Here is a 14,322-nt window from a genome sequence, read left to right as displayed (position 1 = left end):
ACTCATTAACCCAGCAGGAATTCATCAGTGTTTTTATTTTTGACAGGAGCTTACAGGAAGGGTATTTGTTTCTGTTCCCACAGCATTTTGTAGAAACCTCTTGATGCACTTAACACTTTTTACAGGAATTTTTTGTCTGAATCTTCTTGTCTGTCTCCCTCAATGGCCAACGCTGTATTCTGTTTATCCTTGTTTTTCAAGGATCTAAACACTCAAGAAATATATATTGAATAAATAAATGAGAACTTAAAAATCTGAGGTTTGCTAAAGCATAAAAATAGTATCTAGGGTTTTTTTTGCATTTCTAGTTTAAATTAATTCTATCTTCAGTAGTGACTTTTACCACAGTATTAGGAGTTATATGCTAACATTCTGAGAGTAAAGAGAACGAATTGTGCTTGTTTGTGTTTGCCATGGGAATCTATCTTTTAATTTTTTTGTTTGTTTTTGAGACAGGGTCTCACTGTCTTGTCCAGGCTGGAGTGCAGTATCATGATCGTAGCTCACTTGCAGCCTCAGTAGCTGGGATCACAGGCACATGCCACCATGCCTGGCTAATTTTTAAATTTTTGTAGAGATGGAGTCTCACTGTGTTGCCCAGGCCAGTCTCAACCTCCTGGCCTCAGATGATCCTCCTGCCTTGGCCTCCCAAAATGGTGTGATTACAGGCATGAACCACTGCACCTGGCCTTGCTTTTTGTTTCAATATTGAAAATGTTTTTCTTTAATAACTTAGATATTTGTCTTAGAACATAGATTTCTTAGATATGATTTGATAATAGTGCCTTCTGTTTATTGTCAATGCATTATTTAATGCTTCTGTTTCCTGTACATGCATGTACTAGACTTTTCTGCATTGTCTGGAACACATGAGAAATAAAACCTAACTTTGTAAAGTCCCGTTTAAATGCATAAACACGTTTTTTGATTGTAGAATGATTAAGTAGAAAAACATTTGATGATTTTAGGACTTCACATGACTTTCTGTCTCCATAGAATAACTACTGATTTTTTACAGGGAAAAGAAAAATACATTTTCTGTTAAATGAGTGAAGAGTTCCATGTTTGGTGGGAGAAAAAATATAAGAAAACTTTCTGTTCTAGGAACTAGTAATCATTCATTTCAGACAAATTTTGTGACATAATTTTTTTTTTCAGGATACATGTATATTACCTGCATTTAGAGAAATAGTTGCTAATTTGTTATTTGTGATTACTTTTTACAAAGCTGATCTGAATGAAGCTTGTAGTTTGCTTGGAGAATTGTTGACTATAGCCTGTTAGATGTCTCTTGGAAAAGCAATTGTCATGACAGTAACTTCGACTCACCCCCAAAGAATTTAACACATTATCTGAAGAGGTTGCATCATCTGTAACTAATGTGCTGTGTCCTGCTCGCATGATGCTGGCTGGACTGCTCCTCTGAATGGTGTGGTGTGGGAGGAAGGAGAAAATTGAGGCCGACTTTATTTTCTTTTGACTCAACTGCAGTAAGGCCAATTTTATATAGGTGACGATTTATGTGTTAGTACTAACAAGAACTAACAAAGGTCAAATGTGTCAAGTCTAGACCTAGTACTCTTTTTTTTTTTTTTTTTTTTTGAGACAAGGTCTCACTCTGTCACCCAGGCTGGAGTACATTGGCACAGTCTTGTCTCATTGTAACCTCTGCCTCCCTGGTTCAAGCAATTCTCGTGCCTCAGCCACCTGAGTAGCTGGGATTATAGGCGTGTGCCACTGCATCCAGCTAATTTTTGTATCTTTAGTAGAGACGGTGTTTCACCCTGTTGGCCAAGCTGGTCTCGAACTCCTAGCCTCAAGTGATCCGCCTGCCTTGGCCTCCCAAAGTGTTGGAATTACAGACCTGAGCCACCGCACCCAGCCTAGGAATGATAATTTTAATAGTTGTGAAGAAACAGAGAGCCTCACTGTGGAAAATAGCAAGAGTCAATTATTATTATTTTTTGAAACAGTTTCTTGTTCTGTTGCCCAGGCTGTAGTGCAGTGGTGTGATCATGGCTCACTGCAGCCTTGGGGACTCCAACGATCCTCCCACCTCAGCCTCCCAAAGTGCTGGGATTATAGGTGTGAACTTCCACACTGGGCCAATTATTTTTTGAAGTACTTTTTTTTTTTTGAGACAGAGTCTCTCCCTGTTGCCCCAGCTGGAGTGCAGTGGTGTGATCTTGGCTCACTGCAACCTCCGCTTCCCAGGTTCAAGTTATTCTTGTGCCTCAGCCTCCCAAGTAGCTGGGACTACAGGCATGAGCCACCACACCCAGCTGATTTTTGTATTTTTAGTAGAGACAGGGTTTTACCATGTTGGCCAGGCTGCTCTCAAACTCCCAACCTCAGGTGATCCACCCACCTTGGCCTCCCAAAGTGCTGGGAGGCATGAGCCATCGTGCCTGGCCTATTTACGTTTTTATTTTTTTGAGGTGGAGTCTCACGCTGTTGCCCAGGCTGGAGTGCAGTGGTACAATTGCGGCTCACTGCAGCCTCAAACCCTTGGGCTCAAGCAATCCTCCCACCTCAGCTTCCTGAGTAGCTGGGACCACAGGTGCACACCACTATGCCCGGCTAATTTTTTTATTATTTGTACAGACAGGGTCTTCCTTATGTTGTCCAGGCTGGTCTCAAACTCCTGGGCTCGAGCAGTTCTCCTGCCGGGGCCTCCCAAAGTGCTGAGGTTACAGGCATGAACCACTGTGCCCAGCCACAAGTTTGTTTTGCAGCAGGAGCATTTCTGTTAGAAAAATAAAGTAAGGTCCAAGAGTGGTGGCTCACGCCTGTAATCCCAACACTTTGGGAAGCTGAGGTGGGCGGATCACTTGAGCCCAGGAGTTTAAGACCAGCCTGGGCGACATGGCAAAACCCTGTCTCCACAAAACACACACACACAAAAAAATAGCCTGTTTGATGGTGTGCACCTGTAGTTTCAGCTACCCAGGAGGCCGAGGTGGGAAGATCCCCTGAGCCCGGAGGTCAAGGTTGCAGTAAGCCAGGATGGTGCCACTGCACTCTAGCCTGGATGACAGAGTGAGACCCTGTCTCAAAAAAAAAAAAAAAAAGTATTTTCTAAGAAAAGGAGTAATGAACTTGGTGAACAGCCTTAATGACTGCATATTAGATTGGCTGTCTCATTATTGCAACATATTAGGCATCAAATCACTCTGGTAATATAAGTCAGTCAGGTAAGTTGCTTTGCCAGACTTCCTTCAAGAGAACTCCTAGAGTCAAAGAGAAGCTGGTAGAAATGATGGAATGTAATACCTAGTTACTAGTAGGGACCACAAACGATTAAGCTATAGAGTGATGTTCATCTCTTTATTTTAACCTTCTCTTCTTCCAGGTTGGTGGCACTAAGGCTGGTGTAGTCCGGTTTCTTGGGGAGACCGACTTTGCCAAGGGGGAGTGGTGTGGTGTGGAGTTAGACGAACCACTTGGGAAGAACGATGGTGCTGTTGCTGGAACAAGGTTTGTTTGGCGTTGTGCAACATCTTGTGTCACTCTTGTACGTGTCGATGCTCAAGCCAGTCTCACCAAGCGTGTATCATAACATGGAAAGGTGTGTTCGGAAGAGCGGCACTTTTATTTCCTAAGACCCATCTGCTGATTTTTTTCCCCCACACTAGAATTGGGGCTGTTCTTTTTGACTGTCTCCTTAGTAATACATGTAGTATGTCTGAGTAGATTCTGAACAAGCATTCTGTTTATTTTTCAAAATAGAAAGGAAATACTATGTTATCTGTCTGGCTTCTCTCCCTTTTGATAGGAGTTGACTTCTGAAAGAGTACCCGGGCATCTGGGGTGGGGGTAGAGGCAGAAGGTAGCCACCTTTGTTAGGGAAAAGAACTGCAAAATGTGTCTTCGTATTTGATGAGAATTCCATCCTGTGGCAGGAGAGCAGACCGGCAAGCGGATCTCTTCTGTCGTAAGGATAACCCCATTCTTTTTTTTTTTTTTGAGACAGGGCCTCCGTCTGTCGCCCGGGCTGGAGTGCAGTGGCGCCATCTCGGCTCACTGCATGCAACTCCCACCTTCTGGGTTCAAGCAATTCTCCTGCCTCAGCCTCCCAAGTAGCTGAGATTACAGGCTTGCGCCACAATGCCTGGCTAATTTTTGTATTTTTAGTAGAGACGGGGTGTTGCCCAGGCTGGTCTCAAGCTCCTGGGCACAAGTGATCCGCCTGCCTTGGTCTCCCAAAGTGCTGGTATTACAGGTGTGAGCCACCGCGTCCAGCCTGGATAACCCCGTTCTCGCCTCCCAGACACAGGATGGGAGTGCAGTAATGCACACAGATGCAGAAGGAATTTCCCACTTTTCTTTTCAAAATGTTTTGAAGGCACAGGTGTTGTCTATGATGCATTATTAGTAGTATACAGTACATTAATGCATCACTTGATTATTAAAATGTGGTAGTTAACATTTTACTTGTAAAACATAGACAAATTGGTTATAAGCAAATTAATTATAGAGAAAAGGGCTTTATCTACCAGATACAGTAATTATGACTCATAGAGATAAAGATCTCTTGGAACTGCAATGATTATGAAGCCATCTTTTCTTAATATTAAAACATTGTAATCCTTTAGAGTCATAATATTGCCCATGTCAATCCGAAAATAGACATTACTAGTTAGTATTTCTCCATGTTTACTTTTTTTTTTTTCTCCAATGCCGTTTTCTTTTTTTCTGGGCCATCTCAATGCTATACTTGCAGAGTACTTTATCTTTTTTTTAATCATATTTTTATTGAAACAGACATTAAAAATTTTCAATGAACTCTTTTTTTTTTTTTTTTTTTTTTGAGATGGAGTCTTGCTCTGTCGCCAGGCTGAAGTGCAGTGGTGCAATCTTGGCTCACTGCAACCTCTGACTCTCAGGTTCAAGCGATTCTCCTGCTTCAGCCTCCCAAGTAGCTGGGATTACAGACACACACCACCATGCCCAGATAATTTTTGTATTTTTAGTAGAGACTGGGTTTCACCATGTTGGACAGGATGGTCTCGATCTCCTGACCTCATGATCCGCCCACCTTGGCCTCCCAAAGTGCTGGGATTACAGGCGTGAGCCACTGCGCCTGGCCTCTTTTTTTTTTAACTAGATTTTTCCTGTATGTTAGCCATTTTGTATTTATATTTCTCTACAGTTGATTAAGTATGGGTAGATTTTTTTTTTAATTAAAAAAAAGTATATTTTTTTTGGTGGGGCATGGTGGCTCACGCCTGTAATCCCAGCACTTTGGGAGGCCAAGGTGGGCAGATCATGAGATCAGGAGTTCGAGACCATCCTGGCCAACATATTGAAACCCTGTCTCTACTAAAAATACAAAAATTAGCCGGGCAGGGTGGTGTGTGCCTGTAGTCCCAGCTACTCCGGAGGCTGAGGCAGGAGAATCGCTTGAACCTGGGAGGCGGAGGTTGTGGTGAGCTGAGATTGTGCCGCTGCACTCCAGCCTGGGCAACAGAGTGAGACTCCGTCTCAAAAAAAAAAAATTATACATTTTACTTAGTAGGTTTTTGGGGAACAGATGGTGTTTGGTTTTATGAATAACTTCTTTAGTAGTGATATCTGAGATTTTGGTGCGCCCATCACTTGAGGTTTTTATTTGTTTGTTTTGAGACAGAGTCCACCCCGTCACCCAGGCTGGACTACAGTGGTACAATCTCGGGTTACTTCAGCCTTGACCTCCCGGCCTCAAGAGAGCCTCCTGCACCACCATGCCTGGCTAGTTTTTGTATTTTTTTGTAGAGACGGGGTCTGTCCGTATTGCCCTGGCTGGTCTTGAACTCCTGGGCTCAAGTGATCCGCCGCCTCGGCCTCCCAAAGTGCTGGGATTACAGGCGTGAGCCACCACGTCCAACTCTTCATGTTTACTTTAATGGATCTGCCAAAGTTAGGTGCCTGTTTGATTTCCTTTCCCTTTGTTTGGCACGGTTTTATTAAATGGGCTTGTTGTATTGCTAAACTCCTCTGCTGTACATTTATCAGGTTGTGAAAATACTTATTTCCTTTATGCAGAATCTCAGCAGCAGGTGAGCAGTCCTGACTCTGTGTATCATATTGTCACGAGTGTGTGTTCTAAACCATCACTGAGGTTGTTATTCAGCCTACATACGTGTGACTGCTACATGCTGGTGTATAACCCTAGCTTAGCAGTAGAATTTCCAGGAATCCAACCTTAAGTTAGGAGTTGGGAGAGCCTTTTGATTATAGTTATTATTTCTTGTGATTAAGTTGTTTTTTGTTATTGTTCTTATTGTTCTCTAAAGGTATTTTCAGTGTCAACCCAAATATGGCTTGTTTGCTCCTGTCCACAAAGTTACCAAGATTGGCTTCCCTTCCACTACACCAGCCAAAGCCAAGGCCAACGCAGTGAGGCGAGTGATGGCGACCACGTCCGCCAGCCTGAAGCGCAGCCCTTCTGCCTCTTCCCTCAGCTCCATGAGCTCAGTGGCCTCCTCTGTGAGCAGCAGGCCCAGTCGGACAGGACTAGTAAGCCCCCTTTCTCACTACCTGCCTCCGCTTCCCAGGCATGACTAAGGCCCGTGGTCAGTGCCCCTGCTTTGCTGCTTTGCTTGTCCTTGTGCTGAATGTTGCTCACAGCTTTTGCTGTGAAAGTCTTTGCAAGTAAGTTTTGAAAAATGTAACTCCAGCAAGAATGCGTTTTTTGAAATCAGAAAGTGCTTTTAATAGTCGCTTTCAGATTCTTAAAAGCTTAAAAATGCATGTGTTCTTGGTGAATCTGTATAACTACTGCTTAGTCTAACACAGGGGTCAAATTATTTTATATGAAATTATTTTAGGACAAAATGATAGGAACATTGGAGAGATCCTTTTCTTCAAGTCCATAGATCTGTCTCTCCCTCTCTCTCTTTTTTTTATTTTTTCTTTTGAGTCAGCGTCTCACTCTGTCACCCAGCCTCAACGTCCCAGGCTCAAGCAGTCCTGCTGCCTCAGCCTCCCCAGTAGTTGGGACTACTGGTGCACACCACCACGCCTGGTTAATTTAATTTTTTGTTTTTTTGTAGAGAGAGGGACCCACTGTGTTGCCCAGGCTGGTCTCGAATTCTTAGACTCAAGCGATCCTCTTGCCCTGGACTTCCAAAGTGTTGGGATTTACAGGCGTGAGCCACCGCTCCCAGCCTGTCCTTCTCTTTGACTTCAGATAATTTTAGGAACTGAAGTGTTTTGAGAAGAGGTGTGTTAATAGGATTTTAATGTTACTACAACCTAACCTACTGGAAGCAGTTAGTGTGTGAAGTGTCCCTGACTTGAGCCAGAGGACACTAAAGGGAACTTTTGGAGCTGGAAGAGGATACTAGGAAAGCCTGATTTGATTACTCTCTTCTTTCATCTTCTTCTCCTGGTCCCTTTCCCTCTCTCCCTCTTTTTCCTGTTTAGAGCAGTAAAAATAGAATCACTAGCATTAAAATAGGCAACACCTCGTTCTGTTTATTAAGGTGTTATTTTATTAGGGTCAAAGCCCTGCCCATAAGTTTATTACCTAGAAGTGGGGCAAATACTGTTTAAGTTAGAAATGGTGGCATCAGACTCTCCTCAGACTGAGTTCAGGTCTCCACTGGGTGGTGGGGAACCACAGACCAGGAGCTAGGATGTTGCGTTGTGCTGTGGAGAGGAGGTGGTTAGCCCGGGATCTCACGGTGCCTGCTCTTCCGTTGTCGTCAGGCAGAGAAGGGACAGGTGCTGAAATCTTCACATGGGGCTGTGGTCCTCTGCCAGCCATCTAGGCTTTCTTCCTCTATGTTCAGGTAGAATAAGTACTGCGCAGAGCATTTCCCTTTGCACATGAAGAGAAAGCCTGCATCTTCAACAGAAACATTACTTTTATGAGAAAAGCATGACAAGAACAATGAACTGGAGAAGAGCCCCAAACCCCTGTGTTCAGACAGAGCTTCGTTTAATGTGGGTCAGAAACTCTGATAGGGACAGCTTGCCTCCTTTGCTATTCTAGGAACAATTCCATGGGAGGGTCTATTCTGGATTAGGAATTCTTTCTTGAGTAATTTTTATTACCTTTTAATTGTATCCATTTCTTTGGGAAATAGCAAGCTCTCCCTGCTCCCGCCAATCTCTCCTCTTACTTTTTGGACCAGTTCTCGTACCTCTTAGCTCACCTCATTCAGTGAAAATTGACAAAAGAGACGTGAGTTTCTGTACCTGTGAGACAGCTTATTTTTGTGTCGTTATGGTTTCTCAGCCAAAAATCACCATAAAATAGTATGACAAAGATAGAGGAATTGAAAGTGTCATTTCAATTATTTTGCTCAGAAATGTGTTTGTGTTTTAGAAAAACAAAAATTGGAAAAAATTTAATTCATTCTTTATTTGTTTTTATTTTTATTTTTTATTTTTTTGAGATGGAGTCTTGCTGTTGCCCAGGTTAGAGTGCAGTGGCGCGATCTCAGTGCACTGCAACCTCTGTCTCCTGGGTTCAAGCGATTTTCCTGCCTCAGCCTCCCGAGTAGCTGAGATGATAGGCACAAGCCACCACGCCCAGCTAATTTTTGTATTTTTAGTAGAGACGAGGTTTCACCATGTTGGCCAGGCCAGTCTCGAACACCTGACCTCAGGTGATCTGCCCACCTCTGCTTCCCAAAGTGCTGGGATTACAGGCATGAGGCGTGAGCCACCATGCCTGGCCAATTCATTCTTTAATAACCACAATGACTTAGTGTTACTGTGTGCCCTGCTGTTGGGCTCTACGCATCTAGTCAAGCCTTGGAATCTGATTTCTCATCGCCAACCTCATTTCCTGTGCATGTTGATTTTTGCATCGTACTTTCATTTTCGTCATGGGAATAGCCAAAACCCAGCTTTGAAAGTACATGATGTTATTGAAAGGACTGTAGGACAATCTAATGATGAGACTGAATTGCCTCGAACTGGTAGTTTGCGTAGAGTCCAGCAGATGTCGCTGTGTTTCTCTTGAAATTTTAAAACATCCTACAGTGCCCTGGTGAGTTTGCTCAGCACCCTGGGACATCTCTGCACATGGTTTGGGAACCACACATTTAATGTATTCGGGAAGAAATATTAGTAAGAGAAGGTATAATTTAGCTATATAATGAAATTGGAAGGTCAAAGTCAAATGGTTAAAAAAGACAACAGGAGTTTCTTCCTGGGATGTTTAAGTAATTTCAAGAACAAAAGTTTGATTCTTTTGTAGTTCTCAAGTTGCCGAGTTATTAATTGAGGAAAGATTCTCGCTGTAAGTCTGCATCCTGTGCATCTTGCAGCAAGGGCCTAGGGAAACATGAAGAGAAGAGCTTTCAGGCGACAGCTGCAGCAGCAGCTGTGACTGCAGAAGATGAAGTCAAGGCTGACTTGATCTGGAGCCAGGAGTGGCTGACCAGATGGCCTTTGGCGCGTTGGCTCACACCTGTAACCTTAGCACTTTAGAGTTCGAGAACAGCCTGGCGAACATGGCAAAACCCCGTCTCTACTAAAAACATAAAAATTAGCTGGGCGTTAGTGGCACGCACCTGTGATCCCAGCTACTTGGGAGGCTGAAGCAGGAGAATCACTTGAACCCAGGAGGTGGAGGTTGCAGTCAGCTGAGATCGCACCACTGCACTCCAGGTAATTTTTGTATTTTTAGTAGAGATGGGGTCTCACCATCTTGGCCAGGTCTCAAACTCCTGGCCTCAAGTGATCCACCTGCCTTGGCCTCCTGAAGTGCTAGGATTACAGGCATGAGCCACCACACCTGGCTGATCTCTTTACGTTGATGTATTCTTTGTGAGATTTATAGACAGAAGGCACACACTGTCTTGTGTTTTTGAGGAAGCCTTTCCTAATCCTGGCCAGCCTGCCAGCTGGAGCAGCGCCCTTGCTTTGCCAAGCAGATGCCCACCATGCATGCATCGCGCCTCCCTCGCTTTTCTGACAGCATCATCGCCCTTCACTTCTCTAACTTTCCTTTACAGTTGACTGAAACCTCCTCCCGTTACGCCAGGAAGATCTCCGGTACCACTGCCCTCCAGGAGGCCCTGAAGGAGAAGCAGCAGCACATTGAGCAGCTGCTGGCGGAACGGGATCTGGAGAGGGCGGAGGTGGCCAAGGCCACGAGCCACGTGGGGGAGATAGAGCAGGAGCTAGCTCTGGCCCGGGACGGACATGACCAGGTGAAGTCTGGACCTTGTTGTGGAGATGGTGATGGTTTCTAAAGCCACTGAGGAGCCGAGAAGCATGCCCGGTGCTTGGCACCGAGGAGCTAGACTTGAGAGCACTGGAAATGGGTGCACATTTCTTTGCTGTGCTTGTTTGAAAGCTACAATCTGGGGTGCCGGTTTCCATGATCACAGAGATGAAGTTTTGTTCTTGATTCGACCTTAGTGTCTGGTCTTTGTGTCCGGGTCTTTTGGCCTATCTGTGTTAGGCCAGCTTGGTTACTAGGGCCTTAACAATGATTATAGCTGCTGTTTGTGGATTACTTTTAATATGTGTTTCAGCTTCAAAAAAGATGAGAGGTGTTTTAACATTGTTCTTTATCGCTTTAATGGTGTAGTTTTTCATCATCTATCTTCCAGGAAGGCTGTCGTGAATAACCCATTAAAATAGAGAAAGCATTTTAACATAAGGTTTTAGAGTAACGCCCACCCACCATGGTGACCCACAGCTCTTTGGGGAAGTATCACTGGGTCTGTATCTGGGTCAGAAATAGTCCATTTACCAACATTCTTGCCTTCCCCAGCATGTCCTGGAATTGGAAGCCAAAATGGACCAGCTGCGAACAATGGTGGAAGCTGCTGACAGGGAGAAGGTGGAGCTTCTCAACCAGCTTGAAGAGGAGAAAAGGTGACCCCAGACTGTTTCCTGGTGCAAGTGTGGCCTTTCCCCCCCTTTTTTTTGTTTTTGAGACAGAGTCTAGCTCTGTTGCCCAGGCTGCAGTGCAGTGTTGCAATCTCAGCTCACTACAACCTCTGCCTCCCAGGTTCAAGCGATTCTCCTGCCTCAGCTTCCCAAGTAGCTGGGACCACAGGCACGCGCCACCACGCCTGGCTAATTTTTTGTATTTTAGTAGAGACGGAGTTTCACCATGTTGCCTAGGCTGGCCTCGAACTCCTGAGCTCAGGCGATCCATCCGCCTCAGCCTCCCAAAGTGCTGGGATTACAGGCGTGAGCCACCGCGCCCAGCAGCCTTTTCATTTTCAATGACCTCAGAAGAAAATTTCCTATTAATAATCATGTTGGTATCAACCCTTAGAATCAAAGGAATGACTAGGTGTCCAGCAGAAAGTGAACTCTGCCATACTGTGTGAAGAGGGTCTGCTTTGATTCGACTTTTTCCAATAAGTTTGGAATCATTTAGACATGGCCTGATTGAGCACAGTGACTCACGCCTGTAATCACAGCACTTTGGGAGGCCGAGGTGGGTGGATCACTTGAGGTCAGAAGTTCGAGACCAACGTGACCAACATGGTGAAACCCCGTCTCTACTAAAAATACAAAAATTAGCCAGGCCTGTTGGCGGGCGCCTGTAATCCCAGCTACTTGGGAGGCTGATGCAGGAGAATGGCGTGAACCCAGGTGGCAGAGGTTGCAGTGAGCCAAGATCGCACCACTGCACTCCAGTCTGGGCGACAGAGCAAGACTCTGTCTCAAAAAAAACAACAACATTATTTATTATCTTTTGAGACAGGGTCTCACTCTGTCGCTCAGGCTGGAGTGCACTGGTGTGATCATGGCTTATTGCAGCTGTGACATCCCTGGCTCAAGTGATCCTCCTACCCCAGCTTCCCAAGTAGCTAGGACACAGGCACATGTCACCATGCCTGGCTAATTTTTGTAGAGATGGGGTTTTGCCATATTGCCCAGGCTGGTCTCAAACTGAGCTCAAGCAGTCTGTCCACCTTAGTTTCTCAAAATGCTAGGATTACAGGTGGCTTATTTTATTTTTTTCTTTTTGAGACAAGGTCTCACTCAGTTGTCCAGCCTGGAGTGCAGTCATACGATCATAACTCATTGCAGCCTTGACTACCTAGGCTCAAGTGATCCTCCCACCTCAGCTTCCCAAGTAGTTGACATCACGGGTGCACGCTGCCACACCTGGCTAATTTCTTAATTTTTTGGTGGAGACGAGGTCTCGTCATGTTGCTCAGGCTGCTCTTAAACTCCTGGCCTTAAGCCATTCTCCCACCTTGTCCTCCCGAAGTGCAAAGATGCATTTTTAAACTTGCTGTGTCTCTAAGGCATTTCTTGTGACTGTCTGCTTGAATTCACCAGGGTAGTGATTATAGATTTTTTTTGTTTTAAATATAAGGACCGGGGCTCACTATGTTGCCCCAGCTGGTCTCAAACTCCTGGCCTCAAGCGATCCTCCTGCCTCCACCTCCCAAATTGCTGGTATTATAGGAGTGGCCTACCATGCCTAACGTGATTTTTTTTTCTTTTAAAGGCTGTGTGTTACTTAGTTTCTTACGTGTTTTGTTTGGGTTTTATTCCACAGGAAGGTTGAGGACCTTCAGTTCCGGGTTGAAGAAGAATCAATTACCAAAGGTGATCTTGAGGTAAAACCCCTCCAGCTCTCTTAAGGCTTTTATGGGTATCAGTATTCAGAACATGGGCGAAATAATGTGCTAATTGAAATGAGCAGCCAGAACAGCCAGCTGAGGAAGTGGCAGGGGAAACTCTGGCCTCTCTGGCCACGTTGGGTTCTGGGGGTGGCTTTGTGGTGACGGTGCCAGTCCTTGAGCCTGTGATTGTGTGTCCTACTTCCTGTGCAGAGTGGAACTTGCACTACTTCTTTCTCATGCTTCAAAATTCAAAACCATGAATTGGATTTCATCAAGTCATAAATCTGGCAGTGTTCGTCTGATGATTAGAAAAGGCATTTTAAATTTTGTCATAGTAGTCCATAACAGGCCGGGCACGGTAGCTCACGCCTGTAATCCCAGCACTTTGGGAGGCCGAGGTGGGTGGATCACCTGGGGTCAGGGGTTCGAAACCAGCCTGGCTAACATGGTGAGACCCCGTCTCTACTAAAAATACAAAATTAGCCGGGCGTGGTGGCGGGTGCCTGTAATCCCAGCTACTTGGGAGGCTGAGGCAGGAGAATCGCTTGAACCCGGGAGGTGGAGGTTGCAGTGAGCCGAGATCGTGCCACTGCACTCCAGCTTAGGGGATGGGTCGAGACTTTGTCTCAAAAAAAAAAAAAAGTCCGTAACAAAGTTTTTTGCTTTATCTCAGCTTTGCTTTCCAGTTGAGCAGGATAAATCCTTTTATAACCCTATAAAAGGAATATGTTATAATTGTTGATTTTTTAAAAAAGGTAATTAGCAGAGCAAAAACTAAGAACACTTTATATTTCAACTTCTTTTACTTTCATGGCATTTGTAGAATTCATGGATTTTCCTTTAGTGTCAGGTTTCTCATCCCTTTTTAACAATTTATTCATATTAGTTTTTAAATTAGACACAAGAATTAAATGGTTTTGATGGTTTCAAGCCATTGCTAGATATATGACAAATGTAAATCATTCAGTTTTTCAAATTTTCCAGATTTGTAGTTCTTTAATCTACGATATTTTAGTAAAAATTGCACTTAACTGTGCATTTCCCAAATATGCAGTTTTGCTACAATTTTAGAGTCTGCTGGCTGCCCACACCGTGCTTAAATTTGAGGGGCCCTTCCAAACAGCAACTCTGATTTCTTTGGAAATAAATGTATCTTTACAGTTAACGAAGAGCAAGGGGGGCATTTTCTGGGTTCTAGTTTTATGGGGCCCAGAATTTAATGGTTCATTAACAATTTAATAGATATCTTCTTCACTCATTTCATATACAGCCACATTCCTTTAGTCAGTTTTTGTGTTGTTCTCATCCATTTAAAAACACCCCAAAGTCTCATTAGAAGTTTCATGTCATCATCTAATTCATGTGAAATATAGCCTATGGTGTCTTCGGGAGGGTCCAGTTAAAATAATTTACATCAGCACTAGGCTTGTATAGTCTGTCTGATAAACTTACTTGAAATTAATCAAAGTTATCTTGAAACCCTAACACATATTGAAGCTTTATTGGAATCTCTTTTTTGTTGTTGTTTAATTTTTTTTATTTTTTTACTGATAGCAAAAGAGCCAGATTTCTGAAGATCCTGAGAATGTAAGAGGGCACTTAACTGTGTGGATATTTCCCTTGTTAACAAAGATTGATCACAGATTAAAATGCTTATTGATATACTCAAACACTAACTGCATAATCTGACCTTGGGACATTGACCTGAATGTTTCTGTGCATGTGGCTTTCAAAGCAATTACATTTATATCCTGAAGAAATTGTATGTAATGACTAAGCT

General features: G+C 44.0%; 1 protein-coding gene across 28 annotated transcripts in view; it reads left to right on the top strand.

The window, feature by feature from the left end:
• CLIP1 (CAP-Gly domain containing linker protein 1) overlaps positions 1-14,322 on the top strand; it is a 148,562-nt gene that overhangs the window by 55,005 nt on the left and 79,235 nt on the right. For 13 of the 28 annotated variants that reach the window (XM_063711954.1, XM_024256733.3, XM_063711960.1 and 10 more), the window contains exons 4-8: positions 3,353-3,477; positions 6,276-6,498; positions 9,954-10,151; positions 10,721-10,824; positions 12,476-12,536. In XM_063711954.1, coding sequence (XP_063568024.1) covers positions 3,353-3,477; positions 6,276-6,498; positions 9,954-10,151; positions 10,721-10,824; positions 12,476-12,536 — 711 coding nt within the window. Of the gene's footprint in view, positions 1-3,352; positions 3,478-6,275; positions 6,499-9,953; positions 10,152-10,720; positions 10,825-12,475; positions 12,537-14,096; positions 14,130-14,322 lie in introns of all 28 variants that reach the window. The other 15 variants (XM_054528353.2, XM_024256730.3, XM_054528357.2 and 12 more) reach the window with 3 other exon arrangements.

Source organism: Pongo abelii, chromosome 10 (genome assembly GCF_028885655.2).
Source record: "Pongo abelii isolate AG06213 chromosome 10, NHGRI_mPonAbe1-v2.0_pri, whole genome shotgun sequence".
NCBI classification, from domain to species: domain Eukaryota; kingdom Metazoa; phylum Chordata; class Mammalia; order Primates; family Hominidae; genus Pongo; species Pongo abelii.
Note: the sequence above shows the minus strand (reverse complement) of the source record. Positions and strands in the feature narration are given on the sequence as shown.